This window comes from Leucopleurus acutus (genome assembly GCF_964270905.1).
Source record: "Leucopleurus acutus genome assembly, chromosome: 8".
Lineage (NCBI taxonomy): Eukaryota > Metazoa > Chordata > Mammalia > Artiodactyla > Delphinidae > Leucopleurus > Leucopleurus acutus.
This window is the reverse complement of record NC_139151.1, coordinates 29,699,774-29,713,382: the sequence shown is the minus strand read 5'-3', so window position 1 is coordinate 29,713,382 and position 13,609 is coordinate 29,699,774. Positions and strand designations below refer to the sequence as shown.

Genomic DNA, 13,609 nt, shown 5'->3' with positions numbered 1-13,609 from the left:
GTCCGCCTGCCGATGCAGGGGACACGGGTTCGTGCCCCGGTCCGGGAAGATCCCACATGTCGTGGAGCGCCTGGGCCCGTGAGCCATGGCCGCTGAGCCTGCGCGTCCGGAGCCTGTTGCTCCGGAACGGGAGAGGCCACAACAGTGAGAGGCCTGCGTACCGCAAAAATAAAAATAATTTTGGGGTTATTTACTTGGCCAGTATGAAATAAGTGTCATCTTTTCTATTTTATGGGTATTTAGGCTATACAATGAGAATTGATTTTCTGAGTGATAGCCCTGAGACCTTGCAGGTGTCTCACTTATCAAAGAAAGATTCAATTATGTTCCTACATTGTACTTACCAAGGAAGAAAAGTAAGAGTATATACTTCACAAAAACTCCTAAAGAAAAGTTGCAATAACCTTCAGTTACCCAGATTAGTACCCCTAGATTATTCAAACCTCCCATTTCCAAGTGGTCTGTACAATAAGGATTTAAGGTATAAGAACGTTTTACATTTAGGAGTATCTTTATATACTCCCAATGATCCCCCATTTATTACATAATTAAAAGAGGTTTTTAATTAAAATTTTGAGGTAAGAGAATTACACATATGGTATTTGAAGCACCAATAATACTGAGTAAAATGAAAAAAATCAAAGAATATACAAAATTAAGTACTAAACAGCCCCAGGAGGCTGTATTTATCTTTTCAGATTCCAGGCTTAAACCTCTGTTGCAAATTGCAACAGAGGTTTAAGATCTAGATGGTTGACTGGACCACAGAATCCGAAGGCTCCCTGCCAATCCTGACATCCTGTGATCTATGGAATGATGACAGTTCATTGGCCAGACCTTGAGTCTCTTTGCTTTCCACTGTGTGTTCTCAGTAAAGGGTAAAATAGTAAAAGGCACATAAATGAAAAATGCCACCAAAAGTAAAGAATTACAACAAGATAATAAAACATACTGCATAAAACTTAATTATGTTCAGTATGAAGGCAATGTGATGTGAATGTGTGATGTGAATCCTGAATATTTGATGTGAATCCTGAATACCTGCTTTGCCAAAAAATAATCTTATTCTACAAAAATAATTTTATTCACTGCTTAAAAAGACAAAAACCCTAGTATTATCTCCTTAACTTATTAAGATTTTAAGCAACATTGTCTGAAGCTGGTTGGGGTAGGGGGAAAGGAACGTGGAACGTAAGCCCTACCAACTTCTCATCTGCTCCTTAGCAGAGTAATTTGCATATGAACATGTCTCACCTTATAGTTGTTCCCAAACTCAGAGGAAACCACTACTGATCTCTGATGAGGACACTAAGAACCACAGAAGAAATTTATTAACTTAATATCGTTGGGCCAAAGGGCCATCCATCTCTATAAATAATGAAAGATAGTTGTAAATAATTCATAATTTTCTACAAGAATATTATGATGCTAGTTTTTTTCCCCTAAATTTTTATAAAATCCTCCTTATCATGAAGTGCTGCCTTTCCTGTTAAAGGCTCTAAGTCAGGCAGTCTTCTTCTCAGCCTTGTCCTCCACCCCAGCCCACCCCTACATGACTGACTTGTCATCTTTCTAAGTCCAACTCTTTCAGGAAGCCTTCCCTGCCCAACAGCCCTCTCCATATTCTGCATTTGTTCTGCATATATTATTAATTTCTCCCACATTCTGCCAGATTCTATGGTACTTTTTTAAACCCCCAATTTGTGTGTGTGTGTGTGTGTGTGTCCTCTATTTTAGACTGCGCTCCTTTAAGAACACAGCCTGTATTTAACATTATCATGTGCATCCCTGAAGCTTTGCACATGCTTCACACACAGTAGGCATTCAGTCAACATTCCAAACATAAATGAATATGAGTATGAAACATTAGGATAATTAGAGCAATGAGTGAAATATAATCCTCCACCTGAGACAAACACATGAGAAACAGGGACACCTCCCCCCGCCCCAGTTCTTTAGACTGATGCAACATCTTTCTCTAAGTAATAGTGCAGGTCTTCTGACAAGACTTGAAACAAGGAGAGGGGATGAGGCAGAGGATATTGACTACCTTTTGGTTCATAAGAAAATATACTTGGGAAGACCAAGCTAGGAAAGCATGACCTCTTTACAGGGCAAAACACATTGTGAAATCTAAAGAAAAAGAACTGGCACTCAAGGATTTTCTAGACGATTTCCTTTTGCCCTGAGGCACCACATTACCCTTGCCTTTGCGCCTCCACTCTGGTATGGGGCAGGGCTGTGCCCTAGGGTCAGCGAGTGAGGCAAATCTGGCCTCCAGTGTGGCATTCCCCATGCATTTTACTACAGAATAGATGTCAGATTGGTCTCCTCAAGGTTCCTCTCACTCATCCATTCAAGGTAATGGCCTATTTCTAACCAGTCTCCTATTTTAGAGACCCTCTGTGTTTTCCATACAATTCTGCTCCCCAGATCCAATGGGTAAACATATCCTGTCCATTCTACTTATGAAACACTTTAATTCTCCACTGCCTCTTACATTTTCGTATTCTAGCAAGAGCCCCCTCTTTGAGCCACTGAGAAAGCCTCTACCTGACCCTCCTGCCAAAACGTATGTCTTCCATTTGTTGTGAGAAACCTCTTCCTTAAATCAATTAAATAAAACAAATAAACATCGCAAAGACCTGCTTCAAATCTCTTCCATTTCCTTTCTTTTCTCTTTTTTCTCTCCCTCTGGGGGGGAAGGGTGGGGAGGGGAGGATTCTTGCTTATTGATAATATTTAAACTCCTTGGGCCCATATGTGACTCCTTATAACTTGGCTCCAATGAATTTTTTCCAGCTTCATGTCCTGCCATTCGAATTCATGTACAGATTTATCCTATTAAGACGTTTAATGTCTCACATTTCTCTGGAAATAACAGGCCTTGTAATGAATTCTTGCTTTATACATAAAATTCTTTTTGTCTCGAGTGACTCTCACCACTTTCCACATGGGAAATGCTCATCCTTCAACATCCACTTGTCTCCTCTCTCTAAAGACATCCCTCAGCATGCTGAACACGTCTGCAAAGTACTTACCTCCGGTATTGTGATTTACCCATTTACCATCAATCTATCCCTAGAATGTGAGACCCTCAAGGGAACGCACCAAGTCTGATGTATCTTTTTTTTATACCAAGCACATAGCCTGATACTTCCCATGTAGGAAACAAGCACTCACTGTTTGGGGGATAACTAAAAGTACATAGAATACAATTCTCAAAGAACAAAATGTTAATATGTTGTTTAGGAAAAGCTGAAACAATCTTTTTCAGACCATGGGTTAAATAGGTTTTGAAGGGCTAGCCTTGGAACCAAATGGACTCCAGTGACTTTGTTTCTATGGGAACAGGCATTCTAAGTTCCAAGCAGCACACATACAAATGGGCTTCAGAACACACGTGTCCCCTCAAGGTTCCACGAGGCCAAGCAGCAGGCACTAAGGCTGGCGAGCGGCCACCCAGACTGGTGAGTGGCTGCACCTCCTTGAGAGGTGAATGAACCTAAACAAGACACCGAGTCGTGAGGTGCAGCTGAGCCATCTACAGAGACCAGCTCCATTCAGCCAGTGAGCAACCCGATACCCTCTGCCCAGCTGGCCTTCCCGGGCCCATGCCATGCTGCTCACTGTCTACTGTGTGCGGAGGGACCTCTCCGAGGCCACCTTCTCCCTCCAGGTCAGCCCTGACTTTGAGCTCCACAACTTCCGTGTCCTCTGTGAGCTTGAGTCTGGCATCCCCGCCGAGGAGATCCAGATTGTCTACATGGAGCGACTCCTTGCCTACGACCACTGTTCGTTGGGCTCCTATGGCCTCAAAGACGGCGACATGGTCGTTTTACTCCAGAAGGAGAACGTGGGGCCCCGGCCTCTGGGCCAGACATCCAGCCTGCCTCAGAGCGATTTCACCGGGACAGCCGTGCCTGGGACATCCAGCTCCCGGCAGCACCACCAGCACCAGCGGGCACAGTCGGCCCAGCAGTCCCGCGGCCTGGACTCTGGAAAGAAGATGACCTCTGCTCAAGGGCTGGACAGCCCCACCCTGATCCGAAACATGGTGCTTTCCAACCCCCATGATCTGTCCCTGCTGGAGGAATGCAATCCTGCCTTGGCCAAAGCCCTGCTCAGTAGAAACCTGGAGACCTTTTCTCAGGTCCTGATGGAGCAGCAAAGGGAAAGGTCCCTGAGAGAGCAAGAGATACTTAGCCTCTATTCTGCCGACCCGTTTGATTTGGAAGCTCAGGCCAAAATAGAGGAAGAGATCCAGCAGCAGAACATTGAGGAGAACATGAATATAGCGATGGAAGAGGTTCCAGAGAGTTTTGGACAAGTGGCCATGCTCTACATCAACTGCAAAGTGAATGGACATCCTTTGAAGGCTTTTGTTGACTCAGGTGCCCAAATGACCATTATGAGCCAAGCTTGTGCAAAGAGATGTAATATCATACGGCTGGTGGACCGACGATGGGCTGGGATTGCTAAAGGTGTGGGCACGCAGAGAATTATTGGCCGAGTTCATCTAGCTCAGATTCAAATCGAAGGTGATTTCTTACAATGCTCTTTCTCTATACTTGAAGAGCAGCCCATGGATATGCTTCTAGGGCTAGATATGCTCAAGAGACATCAATGTTCCATTGACCTGAAGAAAAACGTGCTGGTGATTGGCACAACTGGCACACAGACTTACTTTCTTCCTGAGGGAGAGTTACCTCCATGTGCTAAGTTGGTAAGTGAAACTGGGCAAGACGAGTCTTCAGACAAGGAAATAGCAGATACTATTAAACATTCAGTCATGGATTCAGGACGAAAAAAGCATTGAAACAGGCTATAAATATGCCATCACCTGAGGGAGTCTCAGGTCTCAGGAAATTATAAGACATGAGCTCATTGGCAATGTAATCATTAAAAACATCAGTAACCACTAAACCTGGCCTTGGGACTAAGTTCTCAGAGCTGTCACTACGTAAATTGTGATTACTTGATCTTGGCCCCTCCATTTCTCTTATCCAAAAATCACTGAACCTTATCCTAAGAAGGCTCTGGAGGCTCCAACTGATTTCCAGATAATACATAAAAGGAAAACCAGCCTCTTTAGAGACACTGCCCTATGAAACTATAGGATGGCTTGTCCAAACCTGTTGCTATTTTGCAGAATTCCCTGGAAAAAGCCATTGCTGCAGCTGCTACAATGCACCTATACAAAATTATTTTAAATCAGCACTAACAAGTGTTTATATTCAGAGAAATACATTTATTTTCACAGACTTTGTTTTCTTTAGGAAAGGTACTAGAAATGGTTGGTCAATTGTACTCTTGAGTTGATTAATATTTATAAATGTCTGTTTGGGGCAGCATTAGGGCCAATTTCCTCATGTTTTACATCTTTCCTTCCCCTGGACTCCTGTGGAGTCATGCTCACTGAAATCCATTCCTAAAGGCTGTTTCTGCCATATTTGAGATAGTGGATTTTTCTCCTAGGATGTCCTAAAATAATTTCCTCTTTCTTCTGCATTCAAAGAAACTCTGATTGTAAAACAAAGGCAATCAAATAGACTTTTTTTTTTAATTATCATGCTTCTTGGGAACATGAAGTTTGGGAGCCTCATGGTTGTACTGCGGTAGGAGTGGAAGGTGGGGACAGACAGTGGTCTAGGTCCCCTAATCCTCTTTCTGGTCTGTTTTATATATTAAACTGTTATTACATAAATATTGTTTGAACAAAGTGTTTCACTTTAAAATAACGTTTGAAAATTTCTGAATGAGATCTCTAAGGCCTCATTCAGCTCTATGGTCCATTCTGACAAAGCTACTCTCCATTACTACTGATAGTGAGAAATAGAAGATTCCTGACGTAATTACAATCCACAGCTAAAACCCTAAGAGACAAGGTTCAGCTGCCTGAGGCCATCAGACTCAGAGAAAATGTTTCAGGGCAGTAATCCATCAGGACTAGTATTAGAATACAGGATTCAAAGTCAAATAATATATGTTCTGATTTTAGCTCTATATTAACTAGGCAAATCAGCTTACATATAGTACAACTCAATTTCTCGTCTATAAACTGTTTCAGAGGGGAGAGTCATTTTCAGCTACTAAGACTACATTATGAACGAGGATATCCTTTACGTTTCCCCAACAAGATCTAAAGCCACCCAAAGCCTTTCCAAAGGCTACAGAAAAAAAAAAAAAAAATCCTCCCCTGTAGGTCTCCCTTTCTTGGTCGGCTTCTAGGTATGACTAATCATCATTTTGTATAGAGTCTCCTCTCCCCTTCCAGACATCATCAGTTCGCCTCCCAGTATTCTTCTTCTTTATAGGTGTTCCTATGCTCATATCATTGCCTAAACCTTGTCTACATTTGTACCAGGGCTTACATCCAGTAGAGTTGCTAAAAATGACCAATAGATAGACTTCTTTTCTCCTTTTGTTTCTAATTAAGTACTAAAGACAAAAGTAATTGACGAAATGAAGGAAGAAATTCAGAGTAAAGCCAGGGATAAGCAGTTAAATGCCTGTGAAAGATGGGAACTGACCTGATAAATGCATGGATTCCTTCATGGATAAAAATTAGCAAACTCCTCAGTGTTTTCTGCTGAACTGAGCTTTCAGGTCCATTTATACAAAAAACATATCTCATATGCATATGTCACACGGGGTTGCTCAACATAAAGTTTCAGTATATGGTGTATCAGGATTTCTAACCCATAAAAGCCAATCAAAAATCACCAAATTTTTAAACTAAAAAGACAGTGTGCATGATATCAAATCCCACCACACTCACTCACCCTTCTCAGAGAAACATCACTTCTAATGTAGCTATGATGTTTCAGGACCAGACTTAGGTATAATTCTTTGTTTCTTATTTTGAGTTGAACTCTATTATTCCATAACTTCCAAAATGTTGGTCTTCATTCTTCCTTTTTTCAAGTACACACATACTTTCTCTGGCACACAACAATCCTTTTAATATATGAAATCAATGTCATCTGAAGTAAGTCTCTTTTGTAGGCTTTCACCAGATTCTATAACTGCTCCTCATTGGAGAAGTTTGGACTCACCTAAAAATTTCTGTCATGTTCCTTTGGATATATTCCAGCTTCTAAATATATTACTTGAGTAGATGGATTGGTAAATAAAAATACTTCTATTGAATTGAAAAGCAGTGATCTCAAAGAAAAATCAATAAACAGAGTGAATTAATTAAGCAATGTCCTTGCTGATTAATTTTTTTAAGATCATTGTTTTTCAAATCAGAAAGTATTTTGAAAATTAGTTGTATGGATTTAAAGTCTTAACTCAGTCCTGTGTACACCTGAATAGATCTTAATCAATTAACTTTTAAATGGATTAGTTTTAGTAAAAGGCAGCATCTTTTGCATGTCTCCTATGTAAATCAGGTACTATGTAAAATATTTTACATATACTACTATCATTAGTCTTCAGAATAGACCTTCAAAAGAGTTATCCTTTGACTGTATTTTACAGATAAGAAATTCAAGGCTCAGAACTATTATGAAACATTCAAATATCCAAAGCTTACTGTTTTTTAAACTTTTTTTGACAACAATCTGCATTTTAAATTGTGACCAAGTTTTACATCACACACACACAGGCAAAAGCACACAAACATCTGTCTTTGAAACAAAAAGATTCTTGAAGTAATATGAAATGTTTTATCCTTTCCTAGCCTATTTCTTTAAAATGTTATATTTTATTATTTAAAAAATATTTTAGACATGCCCCACTAACTGTACCCAAGGTCTCCTGATCCACAATTTGAAAGGCCCTGACTTCCCAGATTGCCTGATTCAAGTCTTTCTAATTTCAAATGGCACGCTCTTTCTAATATGTAACCTTCTTGACATGACCCATTTTAATTCTAGATACTGGCACAAAACTGTTTCAAAGTTTCATTTTATGAAGACTACCAAAACACTACCAGTAAAAATGGAAACAGAGCAGCAGTAATCAGAATACACTCAGCAATTATTTATTGATCATCCATGAAACATGCACTGAGCCAGGTTTTTATAAGCATGAAAATGAATAAGGTACAGTTCTAGACCTCAAGGTGATTACAGCTTTGTGTAGAGGTAGGAGACAGTCTTGTGATCAGCTAAGAACAAACAAGGTAGACATGTAATCAGTACTATGTTAGTGCAAATGAAGGCATAAATTTTAACTGGGGAGTTATTTTTTAAATACATAAGCAAGCCAGTAAAATGTACTTTCAATATGTCTAAAATGACCATCACTGATGCTAGAATAAACAAACAATGAACCATATTCTCCTCCTAAAGTTCAGGTTGCTAATATACAACTTACAAGTATCTACTCTTGGGAATTTACTACCTGAAAAATGATGAACAGTTCTTCATTTTCTTTCTTCCCTTAGAAATCATGATAAAGTAGACCACATGATGAAATAGACATAACTTGTTTAAAATAACAAGCCATTTTAAAATTCCATCAAGACTTTGCTTTCACCAACGCCCACTGAAATACCCATCTTACTTAAAAGAAAATCACTTTGTTAATAAGCATGCATTTGAAGATTAAAGCAATGCATTCTGCCACAGTTAAACTGGAAGACTGATAATATTTGAGATTAGTAGAGCATATATATAATCCTAACTTCTTTCTTAAACTACCAGGTCATAAAATTTCTCTTGCTTCTAGAATAAAATCCACTCCCCCAAGAGAAAAAGGCAAATGGATATCTGAATGTATGACTTCATCTTCACTGCGGGTATTAAATGTTGCCTTTTTTAAGAAAACGTTGTACTTCTTTCAGACAGTCATTTGCTGACATCCAACACTCCATAAAGAAACACTTCAGTAGGGCTTCCCTGGTGGCGCAGTGGTTGAGAGTCCGTCTGCCGATACAGGGGACGCGAGTTCGTGCCCTGGTCCGGGAGGATCCCACATGTCGTGGAGCGGCTGGGCCCGTGAGCCATGGCCGCTGAGCCTGTGCGTCCAGAGCCTGTGCTCCGCGACGGGAGAGGCCACAACAGTGAGAGGCCCACGTACCGCAAAAAAAAAAAAAAAAAAAAAGAAACACTTGAATGAATAATGAGAGTCATCTGGGATTCACACCAGGAAACTGCTGATGAAGATATTAATCAACCCTAACATTTATAGTTATTCTCTGAGATAAACAAGAGCCTGGAAGACCAAAGAAGAGGAACAAAGGTAAAGAGAAGTAAAGGAGGAAAAGGGGAACCCCCCACCACCACACACAGAAATCTGAGTTGCTTTTAACTAATTATCTCTTGGTTTAAGTACAGTTTCATAAAGTAGGTAGGGACTGGGCTGAGATCGAGGATTGGCTACATTTCCATAATACTTCATCCACCATTGGCAAGTTATCTAAAAATGAAAATATTTTCACTTTAGAGCCTGAGTCAAACTTGCTTTTGAACCCCAGCTTATTTGCATATGTGGATCCATCCTTTAGAATCTCAGAACTTCTAAGGGTCTGTTATCAGAAAAATGGGGTTCAAGGTCCTGCTGCCCTCTGTATACTTAACAGGCAATCCTATGGAGATGGGCACACCTGGGGCTGTTTTGTCTCTTGTTACTGCACTGAATGTTTTGATGATTGCTGATCCTTCTTCCTTATCCCCCTCCTCCTCCTCCTCCTTTGGAGAAAGACTTTTATGAATCCAGCTTTTCTATATTCTAATGAGTAAGGTTTATTTTCAAAACATCATTAGAGATCCTAGAGGGGAAGATGGCAGAAGAGTAAGATGCAGAGATCACCTTCCTCCCCACAGATACACCATGAATACATCTACACGTGGAACAACTCCTACAGAACACCTACTGAACGCTAGCAGAAGACCTCAGACCTCCCAAAAGGCAAGAAAGTCCCCACGTACCTGGGTAGGGCAAAAGAAAAAAGAAAAAACAGAGACAAAAGGTTAGGGACGGGACCTGCACCAGTGGGAGGGAGCTGTCAAGGAGGAAAGCTTTCCACACACTAGGAAGCCCCTTCGCGGGCGGAGACTGCGGGTGGAGGAGGGGGAAAGCTTCGAAGCCGCGGAGGAGAACACAGCAACAGGTGTGCGCAGGGCAAAGTGGAGAGATTCCCGCACAGAGGATCGGTGCCGAGAGGCTTGTCTGCTCACCCGCCGGGGCGGGCAGGGCTGGGAGCTGAGGCTTCGGCTTCGGTCAGATCGCAGGGAGAGGACTGGGGTTGGCGGCGTGAACACAGCCTGCAGGGGATTAGTGCACCACGGCTAGGCGGGAGGCAGTCCGGGGAAAAGTCTGGACCTGCCAAAGAGGGAAGAGACTTTTTTTTCCCTTTTTGTTTCCTGGTGCGCGAGGAGAGGGGATTAACAGCGCTGCTTAAAGGAGCTCCAGAGACTGGCGCGAGCCGCGGCTAAAAGCGCGGACCCCAGAGACAGGTATGAGACGCTAAGGCTGCTGCTGCCGCCACCACCAAGAAGCCTGTGTGTGAGTACAGGTCACTATCCACACCTCCCTTCCGGGGAGGCTGTGCAGCCCGCCACTGCCAGGGTCCCGGGATCCAAGGACAACTTCCCCGGGAGAACGCACAGCGCGCCTCAGGCTGGTGCAACGTCACGCAGGCTCGCCCGGCACTCCGTACCCCTCCGGCCGCCCCGCCTGAGTGAGCCAGAGGCCCCGAAGAAGCTGCTCCTTTAACCCCGTCCTGTCTGAGCGAAGAACAGACGCCCTCCGGCGACCTACATGCAGAGGCGGGGCCAAATCCAAAGCTGAGCCCCTGGAGCTGTGAGAACAAAGAAGAGAAAGGGAAATCCCTCCCAGCAGCCTCAGAAGCAGCGGATTAAAGCTCTACAATTAACTTGATGTATCCTGCATCTGTGGAATACATGAATAGACAAAGAATCATCCCAAATTAAGGAGGTGGACTTTGAGAGCAAGATTTATGATTTTTTCCCCTTTTTCTCTTTTTGTGAGTGTGTATGTGTATGCTTCTGTGTGAGATTTTGTCTGTATAGCTTTGCTTTCACCATTTGTCCTAGGGTTCTATCCATCCGTTTTTTTTGTTTGTTTTCTTTAAAATTGTTTTTTCTTAAAAATTATTTTTATTTTAATATATTTATTTTATTTTATCTTACTTTATTTTATTTTATCTTCTTTCTTTCTTTCCTTCCTTCCTTCCTTCCCTCCCTCCCTCCCCCTTCTCCTCCTCCCTCCCTCCCTTCTTCCTTCCTTCCTTCTTTCCTTCCTTCCTTCCTTCCTTCCTTCCTTCCTTCCTTCCTTTCTTTCTTTCTTTCTTTCTTTCTTTCTTTCTTTCTTTCTTTCTTTCTTTCTTTCTTTCTTTCTTTCTTTCTACTTTTGCTCCCTTTTATTCTGAGCCGTGTGGATGAAAGCCTCTTCGTGCTGCAGCCAGGAGTCAGTGCTGTGCCTCTGAGGTGGGAGAGCCAACTTCAGGACACTGGTCCACAAGAGACCTCCCAGCTCCACATAATATCAAACAGCGAAAATCTGCCAGAGATCTCCATCTCAACACCAGCACCCAGCTTCACTCAACGACCAGCAAGCTACAGTGCTGGACACCCTATGCCAAACAACTAGCAAGACAGGAACACAAACCCACCCATTAGAAGAGAGGCAGTCTAAAATCATAATAAGTCCACAGACACCCCAGAACACACCACCAGACATGGACCTGCCCACCAGAAAGACAAGATCCAGCCTCATCCACCAGAACACAGGGACTAGTCCCCTCCACCAGGAAGCCTACACAACCCACTGAACCAACTTTAGCCACTGGGGACAGACACCAAAAACAATGGAAACTACGAACCTACAGCCTGCAAAAAGGAGACCCCAAATACAGTAAGATAAGCAAAATGAGAAGACAGAAAAACACAGCAGACGAAAGAGCAAGATAAAAACCAACCAGACCTAACAAATGAAGAGGAAATAGGCAGTCTACCTGAAAAAGAGTTCAGAATAATGATAGTAAAGATGATCCAAAATCTTGGAAATACAATAGACAAAATGCAAGAAACATTTAACAAGGACCTAAAAGAACTAAAAATGAAACAAGCAATGATGAACAACACAATAAATTAAATGAAAAATACTCTGGATGGGATCAATAGGAGAATAACTGAGGCAAAAGAACGGATAAGTGACCTGGAAGATAAAATAGTGGAAATAACTACTGCAGAGCAGAATAAAGGAAAAAGAATGAAAAGAACTGAGGATGGTCTCAGAGACCTCTGGGACAACATTAAATGTACCAACATTTGAATTATAGGGGTTCCAGAAGAAGAAGAGAAAAAGAAAGGGACTGAGAAAATATTTGAAGAGATTATAGTTGAAAACTTCCCTAATATGGAAAGGAAATAGTTAATCAAGTCCAGGAAGCAGAGAGAGTCCCATACAGGATAAATCCAAGGAGAAATACGCCAAGACACATATTAAGCAAACTGTCAAAAATTAAATACAAAGAAAACATATTAAAAGCAGCAAGGGAAAAACAACAAATAACACACAAGGGAATCCCCATAAGGTTAACAGCTGATCTTTCAGCAGAAACTCTGCAAGCCAGAAGGGACTGGCAGGACATATTTAAAGTGACGAAGGAGAAAAACCAGCAGCCTAGATTACTATACCCAGCAAGGATCTCATTCAGATTTGATGGAGAAATTAAAACATTTACGGACAAGCAAAAGCTGAGAGAGTTCAGCACCACCAAACCAGCTCTGAAACAAATGCTAAAGGAACTTCTCTAGGCAAGGAACACAAGAGAAGGAAAAGATCAACAATAATGAACCCAAAACAATTAAGAAAATGGGAATAAGAACATACATATTGATAATTGCCTTAAATGCAAATGGACTAAATGCTCCCACCAAAAGACACAGATTGGCTGAATAGATACAAAAACAAGACCCATATATATGCTGTCTACAACAGACCCACTTCAGACCTAGAGACACATACAGACTGAAAGTAAGGGGATGGAAAAAGATATTCCATGCAAATGGAAACCAAAAGAAAGCTGGAGTAGCAATTCTCATATCAGACAACATAGACTTTAAAATAAAGACTATTAGAAGAGACAAAGAAGGACACTACATAATGATCAAGGAATTGATCCAAGAAGAGGATATAACAATTGTAAATATTTATGCACCCAACATAGGAGCACCTCAATACATAAGGCAAATACTAACAGCCATAAAAGGGGAAATCGACAGCAACACAATCATAGTAGGGGACTTTAACACCCCACTTTCACCAATGGACAGATCATCCAAAATGAAAATAAGTAAGGAAAGACAGCTTTAAATGATACATTAAACAAAATGGATTTAATTGATATTTATAGGATATTCCATCCAAAAAGAACAGAATACACATTTTTCTCAAGTGCTAATGGAACATTCTCCAGGATAGATCATATCTTGGGTCACAAATCAAGCCTTGGTAAATTTAACAAAATTGAAATTGTATCAAGTATCTTTTCCGACCGCAACGCTATGAGACTAGATATCAAATACAGGAAAAGATCTGTAAAAAATACAAACACATGCAGGCTAAACAATACACTACTTAATAACGAAGTGATCACTGAAGAAATCAAAGAGGAAATAAAAAAATACCT

The 13,609-nt window shown here is 41.3% G+C and overlaps 2 protein-coding genes across 3 annotated transcripts in view; one reads left to right on the top strand and one right to left on the bottom strand.

Annotated features, from left to right (window-relative positions):
- The window catches only part of PDGFD (platelet derived growth factor D), a gene marked incomplete at its 5' end in the record, with an annotated part of 240,882 nt that overhangs the window by 108,647 nt on the left and 118,626 nt on the right, over positions 1-13,609 (bottom strand). The gene's annotated exons all lie outside the window — the stretch shown is intronic.
- DDI1 (DNA damage inducible 1 homolog 1) lies at positions 3,535-4,819 on the top strand (the record flags this gene model as incomplete). Its single annotated transcript, XM_082844119.1, has 1 exon — positions 3,535-4,819. The coding sequence occupies exon 1, from the start codon at positions 3,620-3,622 to the stop codon at positions 4,817-4,819; it is 1,200 nt and encodes a 399-aa protein (XP_082700245.1). The 5' UTR covers positions 3,535-3,619.